The 21,501-nt window shown below is 43.3% G+C and overlaps 1 protein-coding gene across 8 annotated transcripts; it reads left to right on the top strand.

Annotated features, from left to right (window-relative positions):
* The first annotated feature begins 1,739 nt into the window (after window positions 1-1,739).
* DCAF4 (DDB1 and CUL4 associated factor 4) lies at window positions 1,740-21,421 on the top strand. 8 transcript variants are annotated; one of them, XM_032964763.2, is made up of 14 exons: window positions 1,740-1,919; window positions 3,502-3,569; window positions 8,467-8,570; window positions 10,749-10,906; window positions 11,608-11,687; window positions 12,132-12,210; window positions 12,937-13,074; window positions 13,384-13,433; window positions 15,357-15,448; window positions 16,442-16,528; window positions 17,276-17,373; window positions 18,536-18,715; window positions 19,330-19,444; window positions 20,324-21,421. In XM_032964763.2, exons 2-14 carry the CDS (start codon window positions 3,502-3,504, stop codon window positions 20,515-20,517), a joined length of 1,443 nt encoding a protein of 480 aa, XP_032820654.1. In that variant the 5' UTR covers window positions 1,740-1,919; the 3' UTR covers window positions 20,518-21,421. The 8 variants fall into 8 exon arrangements, with proteins under 8 accessions (XP_032820654.1, XP_032820652.1, XP_032820651.1 ...); XM_032964761.2 differs by lacking the exon at window positions 1,740-1,919 and adding an exon at window positions 1,927-2,332; XM_032964760.2 differs by lacking the exon at window positions 1,740-1,919 and adding an exon at window positions 1,927-2,312.
* The last annotated feature ends 80 nt before the right edge of the window (window positions 21,422-21,501 follow it).

The following is a 21,501-nucleotide window of genomic DNA, read 5'->3' on the forward strand; positions in this document are numbered from 1 at the left end:
TTCTTTAACCAGGCAAGGCCCACTGAGCTATGTAGCTCTTTTTCAGAAGCAACCTGGCCACAAATGATAGCTCAATTAAGTGGCGTATCACGTGGAAATGTATCGCAGCCAAATACTCTGAACGCGTGCTTTCTAAATAAAACCCGGAGGACCCGGAGACAAATCCACGCGACCACTCAAATATACAGCAGCAGCAGGCGTCACAGGGTCGGGATCGAACCCACGACCTCCTGTATACCGGGCGAGGGAGTTAACATCTCCTAGCCACCGTGGCACCCAGCGTCTTTATCAAGCGAGACCTCTGACTTTCTTAATTTTTCTTAATTTCAAGATGCTCGACGGACTTTTACGCGGTGGTCTATTTGGTTATGTCGGGTGGTGGAGGGGACTTGTAACACAAACGTGACCAGATCATTACGTGGCCTAATTCCAAATCCCCCCCCCCCAAAAAAACACATAAATCATTAACCGTAATACGCGTAATTGAGTGCGAAAACCTGCAAAGTGTTCATATATTTTTTAAAATTACAAATGCGCAGTGAACCTGTAAAGTGTTCATATACATTATATATTTGTTACATTACAATGTGCAGTGAACCCGCAAAGTGTTCATATACATTATACATTTGTTACATTACAATGCGCAGTGAACCTGCAAAGTGTTCATATACATTATACATTTGTTACATTACAAGGCGCAGTGAACCCGCAAAGTGTTAATATACATTATATATTTGTTACATTACAATGTGCAGTGAACCCGCAAAGTGTTCATATACATTATATATTTGTTACATTACAATGCGCAGTGAACCCGCAAAGTGTTCATATACATTATATATTTGTTACATTACAATGCGCAGTGAACCCGCAAAGTGTTCATATACATTATATATTTGTTACATTACAATGCGCAGTGAACCTGCAAAGTGTTCATATACATATTCTTAGCTCTTTCGGTAAAGTCACGTTGAAGGGAAACAAAATAATAAAAAATATATAAAACAATAAAAATTCTCACGTTTCGACCATAACGCAAACGGTCGTCATCAGGTGTGTCGGTTTGCATAACTGTATTTATTTTTAAACGGTGTATTTATTTATTTATAAAAACGTCAGCGCCACGCGCAGCGATTTGGCAGTTTATTTAGAAGGACGAGTCCATCATGTTCTGAAAAGAGGAGGGGGGAGACGAAAAATTAATATATGCTGTCTGAAAGCCTCTGAAAGCCACTGTAAGCGTGAACAATCAATTAAGACCTGAAATGGTTTATCAAATCTTTCCAATGATTGCTAAGCCAGAATCCATCTTCTCGGTTGAAATTGTCTCTGTGCTTGTATATGTAGATAGCCTCATGAACGAATCTCACATGGTAGCCAGATGGCTTAAAAAGAACCTCTGTCTTGGAAAAGTCAATGTCATGTGTGCCTACTGAATTATAACAATGATCTGCCACGGCCGAGGTGTTGGTCCTACCATGTTTAAGGTCTGCTTTGTGTTCACGAATGCGGTCCGAGACATGGCGTTTGGTTTCTCCAATGTAACTACTACCACAGAGGCAACTTAGTTTGTAGACACCAGGGTACTGTATATCCGGAATCACATCTTTTACAGACGGAACCAGATCACGGATTTTATGCAATGTGTTGAAACGGACCTGGATCTTGTGTTTATTCAAGATTTTGGAGATCTTTTTTTTATACATTATATATTTGTCACATTACAATGTGCAGTGAATCTGCAAAGTGTTCATATACATTATATATTTGTTACATTACAATGTGCAGTGAACATTTCTCAGCGTCCACCAGAGGCCGCTGTAGCAAGGCTCACGTAAAAACCGCGCTGAGCAAGGCGGGCGTTGATTGGTCGCCGCGCCGACCATTGACAGCAGCCAATCACCACGCTCGGCTTTACGGTATGGCATACTGTATAAACAGTTACACTGTACAACACTTAACGACATTAATCGCGACTTTTACAAACATTCAATGTTTAATTTTATTTATTAACATGCGCTGCTTGCTGGAGCTGACACGGCAGTGGCTTTTTTCGTAATAAAAAAACGCGGATTATTTAAAATGTGCGTTGCTGCCGTTGCGTAATGGTGAGAGCGCGAGTGGCGAGTTCGATCTCTCGGCGCGGCAGGCGAGCCGCTGGGTCCGCGTGCGCCGTCCCCTCCGCCGCTGTTCACCCCGCAGTGTAAATGTCGACGGCCCCTTTGATTCCTTACAACAAGTTTTTATTTGGTGTTTGAACATCTTGACGCCTCCCGCTGCATTGCCAGCTACTGTTGCATACTTCGATACAGGCAAGCAGCTCCCACTTTCGGTACAGCACCGTCGTTTCGATGGACAGGTCGCGTTCGTGTGGCGGGCTAAAGTGTGGGTATCCTCACCTGCAGGGCGTCTCGGCAGCGTGGAAGAGTAGGCCACAAACCCTCTCGAGGGGCTCTCGAAATCTGCCTCGAGTGGAGGCTTCTTCAGCAAGCAGTGGCGTCAGCAAGGTTATTCTAAACGGTTATTTAATGGTTACAATAATGTAAAGTCACACTGCCAGGCCTCGTTAGAATTTAAATAATTAACATTAAGCACTTAAAATAATATCCCATTAAATATTTCTATTAGCTGAGACTAACTCTCAGCATTAGCAGGGCACTTAGGCCACACTGGCTTAAGCGAATTCACAACCTCTTGGGCATTACACATTGGGTTTAGCATTCAGCTTCAATGAGCCTTAACTTTTGAAATATAAACAAAACATTAATATACTTTCTAGAATAATAACTAATGGCGTTTATTATCCTCGCATTGTGCTGGTAAATTAGAGCTCTCAGTAGTTTGCCTATGATAGCCTCGCCCCCACCAAAGCAATGTGGAATTTCCGCAACTACCTCATGGCTGTAAATGGGGTATGAGCATCGCCTCATGATCATTTGAAAAGGAAACCGCTCTAACTTTTTTGCTTAACCGGGATGTGAAGCCCTTAAACCGAATACATATCCACTCGGGTACATCAGCACGTAGTGCAGTGCGTGTTACCTGCTCGAGACGCTCTCATCCAGCAGTGAATTGACAACAGGACTGTGTATGTACTGTGCACGTAACTGCTTGAAACAGCTGATCGATCCTCCAAGAGATGTGGCAGGTGAACATTTTCTGAACCATAGCCGAGAATTGTCCAGTGATGGCTGGAGTACGTAGGACCGTATAAAGTTTCAAGTCAAATTGCGATATCAAGTACCGATGTGGCTGTCTCAGGCCGATATCAGAATCTGTATTTATATTGGAGGAATCCGATGAGCTATGAAGCTCTTTTTCACAATGTCTAGTATTTTCACAGATGTCCATATCTTGTCAGCCATTGTGATAATTATGGTGAGATTGTAACGTATTCAAATTCTGTGTCGTGTTGCCTACTTTGTAATGTGATGACCATTTTTTAAATGAACAAATTGTTCACGTGTGACAAACTATGCCCCACTTGTCGAATGGGTACAGATGAGTGGAAGGTGGCGCGGAGGAAGGAAGCGAGGCCACTGGGTGGCACCAGAGCCTGGGCACAGGCGGTGAGGGCGGGCCTGCAATCGTGCACGATGGTTCACGGATTTAGATTTAAGTCACGTACTAATTAATACACAGGGCTTAATTTCTCAATGAATATTTTCTAGGACACTGGTAGACTGGAAGAAAGTACGTGGCTTGTAGCTGGAGTCATTGAGAAAGGTATACTGCATGTGTGCCGTGTGCGGATAATTTTCTGTGTCACTGACCCAGACAACCAACGACAATAATTGTGCCTTGATAGGACATATAATCGTTAATTTATTAAAAAAAGATTTTGATAAGTAGACGACATATATTGTAGTATTTGTGGATAGAGCTTTACTATCAATTATATGCTAAAGTTTTCATTAGATTTATAGGGCGAACAACAACAAACGAGACAACAACAAACGAGACCATACAAACGAGGGAAAATGTATCCTAATGAATTTAATTGTTACATGCACATTGCATATGCTTGCCAATCTTGGTTGTTTTTTTTTCAGTCCAATAATAGCTGTGGCCATTATCACACAGAGTAGAGATGATTGCAAGGGTTGGTGGCTCACATAGATTTGTGAAACTCCCGAATATCTTGCACTGTGAGTTGATGAAGAAATGGCAATACAGCACGTGGGTTTCTGCACAGATTTGTGTGGACGATTGAGCATTATTCCCTGAATATGAATGGGGTTTTTCTGCAGTTTGCCTGGCTTACTCCCAAATGTCCAATTCTCATTAAAATGTAAATGGTACAATATCCCAATGCAGGACCGTAATTATAAATAGACTCGAGATTCACTGAGACTTTTCTGGATAAATACATTACTTTGGTGTTGATTAAATCCTTGAAGACTTTTCAACATTAACCAGGTGGGAGCCCATTAAGGTCCAAGTTAAAATGTTGCAACGCAGACCTTGAAGTCTTTAATTGCACTTTAAAATAAACGTTTTAAATTCCTAATCTAAATGCAACCACATTTGAAGTTACTTGTGGGAAGATATTTTACTCCAAAAGGCTAACCCACTGGGTTCACCCTGGCTGATGTTTGAACCCATAAGCGATTGGCAGCTTGAGAACTGAACTACAGTTTGGCTACATAAAACATTTTGCTTCAGAATAAACTTAAGTTGTAGAAAAGGATTTATTTTTCACAGACACGGATCCTATTGAGAGCGAGTGCTCACACCAAAAACACGGTAAAGCAAACGTATTTGATAACCAAGGCTGGCTGCAAATGAGACCCAGAATGTCAAAACAGGGCCAGAATTTGCTTAAACATATTCTGTTTAATATAAGTTTAAAAGGCCAATATGCTGATGGACTAACAAATGTATTTTTTTCTGAGCTCGAGAATGAAAGTTGATTTATCTATACTCCTTGGTTTTATTCGGTAAAGTCACGTAGGTAAAATAAAATAAAACAAAAGAAAACAATTAAATCACGATGTTTCGGAGGCAACACAAGTCTCCTTCAGGTGGAACAGACAGCGGAACATCAGTGTCAAGTGGACAGCTCAGAGACTGGGTCTATATACAGGTCAAGGGGGGGGGGGGAGGAGTCAGACCGGGATGTGGGTGGTGGGGGGAGGGCTGAGCCAAGCCGCTCCTTGTCACGACGCAGGGGGCTCGGAGGAACGGAGGTGCCTCTTGTGCGAAAATGGGTAAAACACCTTTGTTATGCTGCCGGGGGTTGGAGGAAAGGGATGGCGCGCTGCAAGGGTGCAAGTACAGCTTCATTTTTTTATAAAGCATTAGAAATGGCTGTATAATTATAAGGTACCTAAAGTTTGACATACAACTACTGGGAGATGGAAATGGCTGTACAATTAAAAGGCAGCTAACGTTTGACTTGATTTATAACATCTTTCCAGTGGTTGCTCAATTTGAAACCATCCTCTCGGTTGAAGTTGTGTCTGTGTTTGTAAATCTGGATGGTCTCGTGGACAAATCTCTGATAATAACCGGTAAGTTGGCAGAGTAGCTTGGTATCAGAGAAAACAATATCATGATCACCCACAGCGTTGTAACAGTGATCAGCCACGGCAGAAGAATTCGTTCTGCCGTGTTTCAAATCTGATTTGTGCTCACGAATTCGGTCAGAGATATGTCGCTTCGTCTCCCCGATGTAGCAGTCACCGCAGGTACAACTCAATTTGTAAACACCGGGGTACTGTAAGTCAGGGATAACATCCTTTATGGATGGGATCAGATCACGGATTTTGTGTTCTGTGTTGAACCGGACCTGGATCTTGTGTTTGTTTAGAATTTTGGAAATCTTTTTAGTAACGTCTGCTATGTATGGTAACGTGATGATTTTGATCGGAGTGTCAAGTGGTTGTTTCTGTATGGTGGGAGAAACAGCTTGGCGGATGGTACGGTCAGAGTAACCGTTCATCTTGAGGGCCAGATGTACATGTTTTAATTAACTGGTCAGGTGGTGTTGGTCAGAAATGCAATGAGCCCTATAGTATAACGTTTTGATGAGAGAATTCTTCTGAGTTGGGTGGTGGTGGGAATCAGGTTTCAAGTAGGAGTCTGTTTGGGTGGGCTTCCTGTAAACAGAATGTCCCAAAGAGCCTTCAGACCTTCTCTCAAACAGAACATCCAAGAATGGCAGCTTGCCATCTTTATCCACTTCCATGGTGAATTTGATGGAAGGGTGTCTGGAATTGATGTGGTCTAGGAAAAGGTTCAAAGCTGGGAGGCCATGTGGCCAAATGACGAAAGTATGATCCACATACCTCTTCCACAGGGAAGGACTGAGGGTGTATGTCTGGATGGCGCCTGATTCAAATTTTTCCATGAAAACATTGGCTATCACTGGTGATAAGGGGGAACCCATGGGGGTACCCTCATTTTGTTTGTAGAAGGTGCCATTCCAAGTAAAGTAGGTGTTGGTGAGGCAGTGCTTAACCAACGCAGGTACATCGGGGTCAAGTCCATGTTGGACCAGATCTTCGATTATTGTAATGGTATCAGGTACTGGGACCTTGGTGAACAGAGAGACCACATCAAAGCTGACGAGGATATCGTCAGGAGACAGTACAATGTCCTTAACCATAGAGACCAATTGGGTTGAGTTAAGTACTGCTGAGGTGGTCTTGCCAGTGAAGGGAAGCAGAGTATCTGACAGAAAACGGGCCAGCTTGAAGGTAGGGGAGTTGATAGTGGACACGATGGGTCGTAGTGGGGTACCTTCTTTATGGATCTTGGGAAGACTATAGAATCTGGGAGGTCTTGCAGCGGAGGGTTTTAGGGAGGGACGTTTAGTTGGTTCGATTAGGGAAGTCGAACTTGTGATGATCTTGTTGGTTTTCATAGTTAGGCTGTTAGTAGGGTCATTTTTTATTTTTTAGTCATTTGGCCACATGGCCTCCCAGCTTTGAACCTTTTCCTAGACCACAAATTCCAGACACCCTTCCATCAAATTCACCATGGAAGTGGAGAAAGATGGCAAGCTGCCATTCTTGGATGTTCTGTTTGAGAGAAGGTCTGAAGGCTCTTTGGGACATTCTGTTTACAGGAAGCCCACCCACACAGACTCCTACTTGAAACCTGATTCCCACCACCACCCGACTCAGAAGAATTCTCTCATGAAAACGTTATACCATAGGGCTCCATTGCATTTCTGACCAACACCACCTGACCAGGGAATTAAAACATGTACATCTGGCCATCAAGATGAACGGTTACTCTGACCGTACCAACCGACAAGCTGTTTCTCCCACCATACAGAAACAACCACTTGACACTCCGATCAAAATCATCACGTTACCATACATAGCAGGCGTTACTAAAAAGATTTCCAAAATTCTAAACAAACACAAGATCCAGGTCCGGTTCAACACAGTACACAAAATCCGTGATCTGATCCCATCCGTAAAGGATGTTATCCCTGACTTACAGTACCCCGGTGTTTACAAATTGAGTTGTACCTGCGGTGACTGCTATATCGGGGAGACGAAGCGACATATCTCTGACCGAATTCGTGAGCACAAATCAGATTTGAAACACGGCAGAACGAATTCTTCTGTCGTGGCTGATCACTGTTAAAACGCTGTGGGTGATCATGATATTGTTTTCTCCAATACTAAGGTACTCTGCAAACCTACTGGTTATTATCAGAGATTTGTCCACGAGGCCATCCAGATTTACAAACACAGACACAACTGTGTTTGTAAATCTGGATGGCCTGAGAGGATGATTTCAAATTGAGCAACCACTGGAAAGATGTTCTAAATCAAGTCAAACGTTAGCTGCCTTTCAATTGTACAGTCATTTCCTTCTCTCAGTGGTTGTATGTCAAACTTTAGCTACCTTATAATTATACAGCCATTTCTAATGCTTTATAAAAAATGAAGCTGTACTTGCACCCTTGTAGTGCGCCATCCCTTTCCTCCAACCCCCGGCAGCATAACAAAGGGGTTTTACCCGTTTTTGCACAAGAGGCACCTCCGCTCCTCCGAGCCCCCTGCGTCGTGACAAGGGGCGGCTTGGCTCAGCCCCCACCCTACCCACATCCCGGTCTGACTCCTCCCCCCCCCCCCGACCTGTATATAGACCCGGTCTCTGAGCTGTCCACTTGACACTGATGTTCCGCAGTGTCTGTTCCATCTGAAGAAAGAGACTTGTGTTGCCTCCGAAACGTCGTGATTTAATTGTTTTATTTTGTTTTATTTTATTTTACCTACGTGACTTTACCGAATAAAACCAAAGAGTATGAATCCTTGCAGTCACGAAAGCTTCAAATCTAGAATTGATTTATCTACTTTAATTACATATGACCATTATTGATTGCCCTGGTCTCAACTTCTTTCATGAAGATTATTGGCCTTTTTGGGTTATCAGGTGTCTGTGGGTACAACTCAGACGCTGTTATGTGCAGGAGGGATGATTGTGGGTTCTCTATTTTGTCAGGATGAGACACAGACACCGACAGAGTGAAGCACATGGGGAGGGCACGTCCTCAGCAGCTGCCGTCTCACAGGTGGCCCAGACGGAGAACACGAGCGACGCACCAGGTCAATGCCGGGGGTGCTGTGGTGGCGAAATGTTAATTACCTCGCCTAGTATACAGGAGGTCGTGGGTTTGATCCAGACCCTGACACCTATATATGTGTAGTTTGTATGTTTCCGTGTCTCTCTCCCCTTGGTCACGTGGATTTTTCTCTGGGTCCTCCAGTTTTCTCTCCAACATTATAAAGGACTCTTCTCACCCTGGACACTCTGTTTGAGCTGTTGCCATCAGGCAGACGATTCAGATCAGTCAAAACAAGGACAAACAGATTCAAACACAGCTTTTATCCTACAACAATTACCACACTCAATACTGCTAATTCATTATTAAGTAATACTGTTTACAATTGACTGTAAAATAGGTATGTGCAATGATAAAATGTACTTTTATGTGGGTATGTAGGTATACTTGGGTAGTTTTTATATATAAAATGTATTGATTATCTTTTATTTTATTTTTATTTCTTTTATTTATTTTAATTTATGAATGATGTACTGACTGGTGAGCACTTTAAATTTCGTTGTACTGGTGACAATGACAATAAAGGATCTATCTATCTATCTAGAAACATACCTTTAGAGTGTTTCGTTGTTATACATTTCCATATTATAAGACTCTTCGTTGAGCTATCATTTGTGGCCAGGTCACTTCTGAAAAAGAGCTCTATATCTAAGTGAACTTTAACTGGTAAAAAAACACACACATAGGAGTCAGAGTCAGGAGTTGCCAAAAATAACTTTCAAAAGTCAATGACTGGAAAAGGGGCTTTTATATATTCGGTTATTGGTGCTGGCCACACTGACTGAACATGCCCGCTGTTGCAGTGAGCTGATCGTGGGAGGCAGGCACACACCTCTAATCCATTGTTTTGGAGGCAAGGGTCGGAGGATCGTAAAGATTTCTGAAACTCCCAAATTTATTATGCTATGAGGTGGCTCGGAAATGGCATTACAGCAAGTGAGTGACATTGCAAATATGATTGGGATAGAGTTAAGAGGTTTTTGGTAGCTAAAGCATATTCGATCCTGTGCATATTTCAAATTCATTTTTGTAGGTCACAAACTGTACATGCAATTCTGTCTTTTAAATGCATTGCTGATGGTGGTCACAAAACGAAAGCACACTCTAGTGGGCGAGTTAGAGGATTGCGGAATAAACTAGCAGCTGCCACATATTCAATTATAATGTTACACGGCTTGGATTATATTAGAAACTTTTTGACTTTTTCTTGCCTATGTCTTTGTGTAGCATACTCGTATGTCCATGTCTAATAGCCAAAGGAACAACCTTGGTGGAAGCTGAAATGACTTGTGACTCTACTCTGAAGGTCATATTTTGTTATCTGTGAAAAAGATTTTCACAGCTAATCGGATTCCTCCAGTCTAAATATATATTCTGATTTTGACAAACTATGCTTTATGATTGTTTCTAATCATTGCATGCTAGTTGTGCTATCAGAGTGAAAAGGTGACGAAATATTTTGTCAAAACTCCCCAAGTTAGCAAAATATCGCATCTTGTCAGGGAATGGCCATAACCCTTAAAGATCACACTTATAGTCACTTCAATCGGCTTCTCACCTCACACCAGATTGTGCACCTTCATACGCTTTTAAGATTTTTTGACTGCTTGCCAGTCATTCTTTATTCGCTATTTTAAAAGTATAACACCGATGGCTACATTAGACTGGATTAACAGAAAAATGCTACAATTAAATTATAATGTGCTGAGATGAGTGAACTAAACTGAAGTGTAACATTGTGCAGCTAGTAGTGATTTGCCATACTGTAAACTGGCCACATTGATCTAAGAGTTACCCAAAAGTTGTAAACAAGGCAGTGAAAAAATTACTACAGCAATCCCTCGCCAACTGGCGGGGGTTAGGTTCCTAGAAAAGGCCGCGGTAGGCAAAGCCGCGGTTGGTAAAGTACAAGGGGCTTATGGGGGTATACAGCTAATAAACCGTGTATACATGAATTCCGTAGTTGACAAGTTCGCGTCTGGCGACGGATTGCTGTACTTGCAAATATACAAAAACATTTTGTATATGTTTTGAAAATCAAATATTTACGAAAAAACATAAATAACTCTGAACATTTTTTTTCATATTATCCTCGATTACGCACGATGTTTCCTGACTTGTTCATATTAAAATTCACGGGAGTTCTTTGTAATTGTTTCAGAACTCCCAGGCTTCTACTTTGACCGGGAGAAGAACCGTTACTTTCGACTGCTGCCCGGCCACAACAACTGCAACCCCTTGACGACGGAGAGCATTTGCACACGAGAGAAGGAGCGCCAGCGTTTGCAGCTGCTCAAGCAGGATGAGAGCACCAACAGGGTAAGGGTCAACTGCCCACCCATGGTCACCCGCTCACCTGCTCACTCGCTCACTTACCCGCTCACTTGCTCATTCGCTCACCTGCTCACCCGCTCACCTGCTCACTTACCCTCTCACTTGCTCATTCGCTCACCCGCTCACCTGCTCGCTTACCCAAAACTGTAGAATGAAACGTAAATTTTTATTAATTTGTAAAACTACAATCATAATTCTGAAACTGAAATTACCATTAACAGGACACTGATGAATGTTAACTGACACAACAGTATTTACATTGAGGAGTGCAATTGAAATAAAAGATTGAGGAACTACATTGGGAATGGTACACAAGCAGGATATAGAAACATTCACCCTGTTCACCATTCACATTGCATGATCACTTTAAACGTGTTGTATGCTTTTGTTTCATGATGCAATATCCGTTCTTTGGACTCTTCACTCTGAAGAATACCGAGTGCCCTATAACCTTAGCCAGTTTCTCACAATACAGTGTTAATAAGTGACGTGGTCAGTTTTCTTCTCTTTGTAGCTCAGCTGAGCTGCCTACCGCTCATTTGCAAATAATGGCCATGTTCCATCTGCTGGCTTTATCCTGACCATGTGGCATGAATCCCACGGTCATGTGAATGATTCCAACTGGTGTAAATTCACCGCTGTTTGTGATTTTTGCGTGTGCGTGTCTTAACCTTTCTCCCTGCGAGGTCCCTCAAAATGGAGTGCCGGTCACCAGGGTGCTCAACGAGCGAAGAGCTGGCTTCCACTCAACACGATCCTACAGCAGGTCCGTTCAACTTTGTACAGCACTTTTGTGAATCCGCTGCTGGCTGAGGTCCTCTCTAAACCCTGTGCCGGCTGTGAGGGTTATTTGACCATATTTGACCACGCTGGTGAGCACGGGTTGGTGAAGGTGTGGAGCTGTAGATGTGGAAGCATCGGAGTATAGAACAATGGATTTTGCTGCACTCAACCTCTGCTGCTCATTGTGTAGCCCTGACAACCTATTTATGCATAGTGTTCACCCTTCCAAGCATTATCCAGGATCAATCTTGCTTAGCTCCAAAATCTGACGAGATCGGGCACATTCCGTGTGATTTGCTCATAGGCTAAGGCTATTAAACTTTAACTCTTAAGCTCTATTATTGCTTAATTAACCTCTTGAGTAATGCAGTGATTGGTTTTGACGGGCCTCATTCATGCATTTGGTAACCTCCCCTCTCCCATGCAGGTTGATGCACGAGCTGAAGCTTGTGGCCATGCAGCGGCGGGTGGTGCACTCCGTGAGTGGCGACTTCGGGCTAATGGAGGTACGGCTGCCCCGTTACCGGTGACGGAGTGGTCCAATGAGCTAACCTCTGGGTCCAGGATTAACCGCTGTTGGACCTCTGTCTAATGCTGTTTGTTTAACTTCGTATATGAGAAGCTTAAAGTTGCAGTGAGAAGGCCGTGTGAAGGCCAGGCATTTGGCAACACCAATTTTCTATGAATGAAGGGAAAGTATTGATGATTCTGGAGTCAGGCTAAGTTATCACTGATGGTTTTGGTTGCAGTCCATGCCTGTAATCTGGATGCTGTATTTGTGAATCACAGAGAGCGATTTGAGTTTTTGTGTGTGTGTGTGTAACACTCGCCAGCCGGTCAACAAAGTGATGCTCGTATTATGCAGTACTGCAAGTAGGTTTGCTGACCCATGTTCCGTTTTATGAGGTTTATCTCTTCTACTAATATGTAGACTTGCTTGGAATTTCAGATTCTTCATACCAAAGGAATTGGCCCAATTTATCGAAAAGGACCTTCCTGAAAAAAATCTTGTAAGATTTATTAACACTTTTCTGGGTGAATAAAAATCTCCGTATGGGTACAGTTGTGGTGCAATAACTGCAGGTCACACTGTGCAACTGTTGTTTGACCACTCTTGTTGGGACAATTACAGTGACTTAGCTACCATTCCTATCTTTATAAGGAACATTTTTTCCCCATCCACATTTGCGGTGGCTGGTATGACGCGATTTGGCACGTCCTATTTGCTACAGGTCGACTCAAAATCGGAGCGCATCTTCGCTCTGTACAATGAGCACACCCACTACAAGTATGGGCTCTTTGACCTGTCCTGTCGGGAGGGCAAGCTCCATACCAAGATATACGGTGTGCTCAAGGCTTCTCCCTGCAAGGTAGGGATGTCACCAAGCGAGCGCTTGATTGGCCACGTGCACTGCAGCATTCTGGAGCGTTCGTGTGTTTATAGAAAACTCTGGGACCATGTGACCAAATAATATTGAATTGTGCTTAATTTACAAAAGAGAGTTTGGTCTCAATGGTTCTCACCTTCTACATATGTATCATGATCGTTTTATTTAAAAAAAGACAATCCATAAATAGTGTTATTTAGTACATACCCATATACGCTTTAAAATAATTTAAAATTGTTGTGTACGTTTTGGTGTGTGTGCGTGTGTCTGCCTGCCTGTCTGCCTCAACAGCTAAACTCCATGAGTTGGGCATCGTTCAATGGGAAGGACTCTCATATTTTGTATCCTTTACCCATTATTACAAAGTGACGACCATTTTGTCACTACACAATACATTGTGGTTTAACCTTGATTTTTCATGATGGGTGGATATGGTGTCAGTTGTATGTTCATATGCTCATTTCGGAATGAGTGCGCCAGTGGATAACTTTAGCAGTTGCCCGGTGAATAACAAAAAATGCTGATTTTAAGCGTTCGTGACTGCAGGAATTCATACTCTTTGGTTCTTTCAGTAAAGTCACGTAGATAGAAAATAATAACTAATTAATCACGACGTTTCGATAGCAACACAAGCCATCGTCTTCAGGTGAAAAAATACAGCAGGTGGACTGCTGAGGAGGAAATGTAGCGAGAGAGCTACTGTAACCAAAGGTTATATACGTTTGTGGTGGCTACAACCCAAGGGGGTAAGTGGGCGGGACTAGGGATGGAATTTGCAAGTCAATGTAATCGCAGAGAGGGTTGGGGTGGGTGGCCTCGGCTAATCCGAGGAGGAGGGAGGGGGGGCTGCCGGAAAGGGCGAGAGGGTGGGGGTGAAATTTACAGAGGGAAAAGGTGATAGAGATTTAAAAAAGAAAAAAGATATGAAACTTAGCAACATTTAGAAATGTAATGCAACTCAGAGAGTCGGCCAACACAACAATTAACACTGTACCTGGTTGATTAACGTCCTTCCAAAGATTGCTAAATTTTGCATCCATCTTCTCGGTTGAAGTCATGTCTGAGTTGTGTGGAAACAATCAAATTGGGCAGCAGTGTTCTTTTGTTGCCCATGGTTTGAGATTGGTGACCGCAGTCGCACTGTGGGCTGTTCGTAATCGTCCATCGATGTGAGAGATTGACGCATCTGCCGTTCGATGTTCTGACGCGGTTCAACACAGACCGTTGTTTGCAGGGTAAATTGAGACTCCACTGGGATGACTGCATGCTTAATACCTTTGCCATAATTCCATTTTATACATTCCGTTGGAACATAAGCAGCATTAGTTGCACAGGACTTGAGTTGAATTGTCTGTTTGTCGAGAACCTGTGCACCATTCACAAACACCTATTATAACTCTCCTTCCTACCTGACCTGGTTTCTGGTTACAGTTTCTGTTTACTGCTGTAGAGAAATGGTACATGAGTAGTACAATGAGTCACTACGGAGTCACGTGATCGTGGGAGCTGGGACACCGAGCCTTGACACTGCTCTTGAACAAAAACAGAGTGCAAGCTCGTTCCAGTGAGGTCGTCTAACATTCACATAGAAGTCAAAGTAGTTTTCCATTTAAACAAGCTTAAAGCATCTAAATTAGAATGTATTAATCAGTGCATATTGCCTATACAGGAACATGGCCACTGGTTAGTATATGGAACATAAGTTCATAGAAAGATACATTCTTGGGACTACAATGACAGACAAAGAGGAGTATATGGATTAGGAACATATGTACGTTAAAGATGTAATTTTACCTGGGAATAAAACTAAGTGGCTTTGGGCCGGACATGTCGCTAGTGAGGATGATGGCTGATGCCAAAAACAACTTCTTAGTGGCAGGCAAGGAAGGGGATGCACCCAAGAAGTCATCCTCCTTGGAGATGGTGCAACGAGGTTGACTGAGGCACACGCTCTGGATGGGTGGTTCAAAATATTTGGCTTCTGCTATAAATGTCTACATGATCAGCCACTTCGTTGAGCTATTATCTGCCCAGGTCACTTCTGAAAAAGAGCTACACAGCTCAGTGGGGCTTACTTGGTGAAATTAAAAGCTTAGTTTTAGTAAGTTTAGTAAACCCGAGTATTACTGCACATTGAAATTTCTCTTCGTAGCCATAACCCTGTTATTTGCCCCCACTCCCCTCCAAAACTGGTGTCACTCGTTAGCTGTTCACTGCTCACGCCGTGCACTTTCACTTCCTTGACCTTCGCCCGTATCGTTCAGAATTGCTCGCAATGAAGTGGCGGTGGGTGACGGCGCGATGCACGCGTCGGTGGAGCTGGTGCCCGTCTCATATTTCACCGAAGAAGGCACAGGTCCTGCTCGTCAGGCGTGTCTGCTTGAATTGATTCTGCTTGTACAGAATTAACCCCATACACCTGCTGGAATTTTAACATCATGTTTATATGCAATAGCGTATTCTCGGAATTATAAAATGTGATGTCTTCCCTGTATTTTAATTGGGAGTATGTCTTTTCCAGATAATACATTATTTTCCGATGTTTTAACTAGTTCAGAATCATCTTCCGGCATAATCACCCAGAGGAGAGATGACACCCACCAGCTCTAAAGAATCATCTTATGGAAGACATCTCCCGAATTTAAATTGGCATCTTCATAATCCTGTTTTAGAAGATGGCTCTTGGTCATACCATATTCTCCCGATTTAAAATATATATTTGAAAAAACATGGCTCCAAAGTTTGTGGTGCATCTTTGCAGAGTGTTTTATAATCTGGAGAATATATAAAAATGTTTCGTCTTATATCTCGTGGCAATCTTGATTTGTGGCATTTGTGTTACACAATTTGATATATTTTTGATTTAAAGCTTTCGTGACTGCAGTAATTCATATTCTTAGTTTTTTCGGTAAAGTCACGTTGAAGAGAAACAACAAAATAACAAAATATATAAAACAATAAAAAATTATCACGACGTTTCGACCATAACTCATAACGTCGTGAGAATTTTTTATTGTTTTATATATTTTGTTATTTTGTTGTTTCTCTTCAACGTGACTTTACCGAAAAAACTAAGAATATGAATTTGATATATGTTTAACTTATTTTGCATCGTATGTAGCTAACCGTGCTAACCGCGCATTTATTGTAACTATGGGAATGGGGCGTTGTGGATTAGTCGCATGCCATGCCCTTAGGTTTACTCCCACGCTCAAGTAACACATAAGCAAACCAATCAATGCCCCTCTGAAGCAAGACCCTCCTAAATAAGTCTTGAGACCTGTATTTTTCTGCCTGCTAAATACAATCAGGCTAGACGATTCCTTTATGCTTCTCTCTCACTCTACAGGCGTTGATGCAATCTTCAACTTCACCATCCTGACTTTTTCCTGCGTTTATGGCCGTCATCCTCAACACAACCACTGCTTCAGTGCAGGTGATCCTATCCCGTTGGCATGATGCAACACTTACAGATGTTCTACTTTCATAGAACTCTATGCAGTCAACTCTCGATTATCTAGGTTAATGGGGTAGGAGTGAACTTAAAACAACTGGACAGTGCACAACATGAAAATTAGTCGAGAGAACATGTATTGTTTATCTGTTTGAGAACAGGGGTGAAGATATAGGACGTGTCATCTGTATTTATTCCTTCTTAAAGTGATTGGTTTACTGACTGACATGTTTGCAGTAAAAATAAATAATAGCTACATTGCATATTTATCCTTTGTTCGGATCTCTCCCAAGATCGACTCGGCATAAAAGAGGGACTACTTGCCGCAGTGTTCTTATAAGACTGGAAAGTCTTGATGTGGTTTGTGACATGGGATGGAGAAAATAATTTGGAGAGAAAGAGAAATGAGGGAATTCCAGAGCAGCTTCAGTAGGAGATAAGTCTAATTAGAACTATCTAGAAAGCAAGATATGTGGATTGGGAGGCACATTCTCAGACGTGACAGCTTGATGAAGGAAGTTCTGGGAAAGAGGCCAAGAGGCAGTAAAGTGAATGTTGCTGAATAACTTGAAGGAAGGGGATCCACACCGTGAAACGAAGAAGAAAGCTGAAGGTCAACAGGTTGGAGGGAGTTTGAGCCAAACGCCTGCCGTTCAGCAGATGACTTAAAGAATACTTCCTGTCCAAGCCAGATGGCAGATGTCCCCCTCTCTGTGTTCACTCATCTAGGCTGCTCGGGGAAGGCGGTGGTGACGGATGTTGTTACCGGGCACCAGCAGACCATCCACACACACAGCGACGTCTTAGCACAGTGCTTTGCAGAGCAGGTGTGTGCACGCCCACACACGCACAAACGCAAAAGCATTACCATTGATGTTTTGTTAAATAAATCTTGAAAACTAGATTCGACGCTTTCGTGACTGCAGGAATTACTCTCTGGTTCTTTCGGTAAATTCACGTAGAAAATCAAATCAAATAATAGAATACGACGTTTCGGTTGCAACAAGCAACCATCATCAGGTAAGAATGAATGAGAAAACACAGACATGGGAACAGCATAGGCAGACACAGATGCACAAAGACACCGAGCGAATCTTGTTCCCGTGTCTGTGTTTTATCATTCATTCTTACCTGATGATGGTTGCTTGTGTTGCAACCGAAACGTATTCTATTATTATTTTACGTGACTTTACCGAAAGAACCAAAGAGTAAATCTTGAAAAGTTGCTTTTTAAAAGGAAGAAGCAAACCACTAAAGCAATGTATGATCTCTTGAAGCTAAACACCTGGGCTGGGTGACTTGGTGTGGCTGACGTGACGAGGAGGCTTCAGCAGTTGGCAAAATACATCAAGGTGGCTTTTAGGAGTTCTGTGATGAGCTCAATGTGGCATGCTGCCATACTGTTCAATGTAACATCACAGCAGTGATATCAAAAGAACACAAGAAAGTTTGAATTCGCTCATGTGTGGCTATACCGTTAGCCGTGGGACAACTTGTGTACTGTCTGTGCTCGTCGGCAGGCAGCTGTCTGCGGTTTGTGCACCCTTTTATTGGAATGCATTGACTACATAAAGCACGGAAAATCTGCACACCAGAGTTGATGTGATGGACGAGAGGGTTAATTAATCCATAATGAAGTAAAAAAATATTCTGATCGTGTGAATATAAATGTCATTAAACCCGCCACCAGCTGACACAGCCAATTAGTAAGGTTTGTCGCATAAACAAAACGTGCCAATTAGTTACTACTACAACACACTGGTGTGTTGTAGAGTAAACCCACAACATTTACAATTCGAGTACGACGTTTTGCTGGTGACTACAACCAGCTTCATCAGGCAATGGTGAAGAAGTCTTCCTGTTTTTACCTTTATTATGGACATTGTTGATAGCGAAAGCCTACGTGCTAAACCGAGGTTGAAATAACAACACATTTGGTCTGTTCTAACCAAGAGGTATGTGTGCGTACGCGCCGCCTCTGCCCGTTAGAGCCCACTGCTGTACTGCGGCTGTCGGTCGGGCAAGGTGTGGCGGGCAGACCTGCGGGACAGGACAGGGCCCAACAGCTCGCGACGGCGACGCTCACTACTCCGGCACGAGTCGGCCATCGTGGCCTTGCGCACGCTCGCCGATGAGAACTACCTGCTCGCCAGTGACATGGCCGGCAAGGTGCGTTGTATGTGTGTGTGTATGTTGAACTTGTTTTGCACTGTATGTAGCCAACCGTGCTAATCGGAGGTGCGGGGGCGGGGAAGGACAAAATAAACACAAAAACAGTTCTCAAGAAATTATTTTCTATCTAGATTTTAAAGTGCGTAGCTCCAGTGGCTTCTAATGTCGGAAGGAAGCATGTTCCAGATAGCTGCAGAAGCGCATCTGAAAGCGCACGATGCAGTGAAGCACCACATGTGGAAAGGAAACTCAAAGTTAAAAGGCCACGTTTGGCGATCGAATAGTATCATCAATACATTTGGTATTCGTGCCATTATAGCACGATGCTAGCACGAAGGCGCTATGTTTCACAGACTTAGTCTAGCTTTGTGTAATGGGTGGCTCTGGTAGTTTAGATGGATGAGTGGCTTAAAAGGATGGGTGCCTGAGAAGGGTGGGTAGCTTGGGATAGGTGGCTCAGAGGGATAGGTGGCTGACTTGGCAGCTCAGTGGAATTTGTAGCTTATGGGTTGCGTGGCCGAGGGTAAGGCAAGACACATTGGGCTAGGGAGGCTCATGGATGTTTCGCGCCCCCGTAAACCTCTGCCCTCCCGCCTCACCTGTACATTCAGATTAAACTGTGGGACGTGCGGACGCAGAGAACCGTGCTTGAGTACCATGGGCATCGCAACGAGCACGCCATCCTCCCTCTGCATGTCAGCGACGACGAGAACTTCATCGTGGCCGGTACACACACACCCACGTAGAGCACTTTGTCAAGTCGCATTCTTCAGTGTGGAATACACAGGAGAGATGTTTACTCATCTAGGGTATTGTTGGATCAGTGACTTGGGGGGATGGGTGGCTAAGATTTTTATTTGCAGTGTTCAAAACATCACAATGCCTGATGGCAAGGGGATGTCGTGTTTTTGTGTAAAACGAAAACGCATGGGAGTGCAGAGCAGTTGTAAAGCTGCCTTGGAGCAGGAAGTTGTCCGTGAGTGCCAGGGTGTGGTGAGATGCACTCCACAGGCATAGTGCCACAGGTCATCATAGTTTTTAGTGTATGAGAATATCCCATTGTTGTGCATTGATTGAACAGCTGGACTGGCTGCTCCAAAATCACCAAGTGGACATTAATCATTTGTGAATGCACTCGCACCCTTGTCACAATGCCATCAACTTAGGTTCACTTCCAAGCGATGGCAAATGCCAGTAGTGCGTCATAACTAATATTTTCGTAGGCCTACCCTGGATCGGCTCGGCCTGAAATGAGCACCTGGTGCAGTGTGTAAATGTCGGTACTGAGGGGACACAGATCGTCCAGCATGGTGTTGGCCACACCAACCCCTCGTGCTCTGCACCAGCCTTAGAAGTTGCTCGTAAAGAGCACTTGTTCTTACAAATTATGTAGTCTATACTGGAGATGTATTTGAATACATTCAGATTGTGGATGTGCACGTCTGTCATTATAATAGCCGATTCTACTGCTGCTTTGCTGCTGTATTCAGATTGCTGACACCTAATTCTTATTGCTCATACCTTTTGTTACTACTTTTGGGTGGCCGAGATAACTGTTTCCCATGCTGCCGTTGTCCACCGCTGCTATATCTGCGCATCGCTCAGTTGGACAGGACAACTCCACGCGCTTTTGGCGGCTTCGCGACGGCCTCCTCCTCCGCACCATTCCGTCGGCCGTGCCCGTGTCCTGCACCAAAGCCGCCCTGAGCGTGGCACTGATGCCGAGTCTAAGTCGCCCCCATGGGGCGCCTGGTCTGCTCGTGGCCGCCGGCCATCGCCTCTTCCACTATTGCTATTGACATAGCGTCCTGCTGTTGCCACAGGCAGGTTGGTGAGACAGAACTCTCCGTGTTCCAGTGCACCCTCCGTTGAAGCTTTTTGTACGAGGTTGGTGTTTCAAAAACCGCTGCAGAACACAATTCTGTTTTTAAAGACAACCCTGAAAAACTAGTTACGTGCATGTACGTACCTCGTCGGCATAGAAGTCGGGGTGCAGTGGGTTGCGTACTGCACAATGAACTTGGCTACCTGAATATGATCCCAGTCACAGCTAACATTCAAATAATATTCCTGGCCACAGCGAAATCCCATCGTGTTCAGTCTTCCACATCGTGTCTTGGACAGTGTACCACTTTGGTGTCGGCAAGGGTGATCAAGCGTGTTACATGCTCTCGACACTCTTCCATGACAATCCTCCAGTTCAATGTTTAGGTCCCGCTTGCCTTTCCTTCCAGAACCCTGCCTGCTCTTCTATTTATTAATTTTACTATTCTATTGATTCATATTTTAATAGTTTAAGCCAATTGTTTTATATTTGTAATACAATTAAAGTCCCACTTTTTTGGTATTGGCACAAACCTAATTTCCTCCAATCCTGAAGCTGTTTGTTCCGATTGATACACATCTGTTTATCCAGCTTATCTCATGGACTGTAGGCATATAGTGAAAATACCTGGTGCTTTCCCTTTCTCTCGTTCCTACTTCTTCCTGCAATGGCTCTGTCTCCACCCAGGTTTCACTTTAAATCTTTAAAATCCCTAGCTCTTCAGTTTCTTCTGGCAGTTCAGACAAATCAGCTGACAAAACTGTTTCCATCTTTTAAATTCTTCATCCTGTCAGTATCCCTGTTTTTTAAATTAAAGCTTGTCCAATAAAAAAATTAGTTTCAACCATTTGCACATTAAAATTAGCTTTGTGTTCCAAGGGAGTTGTGTTTATGCATTGCAAGATTGATTTTTCCCCCATTTTTGGCTTCAGTTTACATTATGAACAAACACCACATC

The sequence above is a fragment of the Petromyzon marinus genome, chromosome 33, assembly GCF_048934315.1.
Source record: "Petromyzon marinus isolate PM22_M1 ecotype Great Lakes invasive population chromosome 33, UKy_Petmar_22M1.pri1.0, whole genome shotgun sequence".
In the NCBI taxonomy this organism is placed as follows: domain Eukaryota; kingdom Metazoa; phylum Chordata; class Hyperoartia; order Petromyzontiformes; family Petromyzontidae; genus Petromyzon; species Petromyzon marinus.

Coding starts and splice junctions, on each gene's coding strand:
- DCAF4 (XM_032964757.2), top strand. CDS start 2,352: ATGGACAGGTCGCGTTCGTGTGGCGGGCTAAAGTGTGGGTATCCTCAC. Junction 2,508..3,501: donor CAAGCAGTGGCGTCAGCAAG/GTTATTCTAAAC, acceptor GAATGGGTACAG/ATGAGTGGAAGGTGGCGCGG. Junction 13,434..15,356: donor GGGAAGGACTCTCATATTTT/GTATCCTTTACC, acceptor CGTATCGTTCAG/AATTGCTCGCAATGAAGTGG.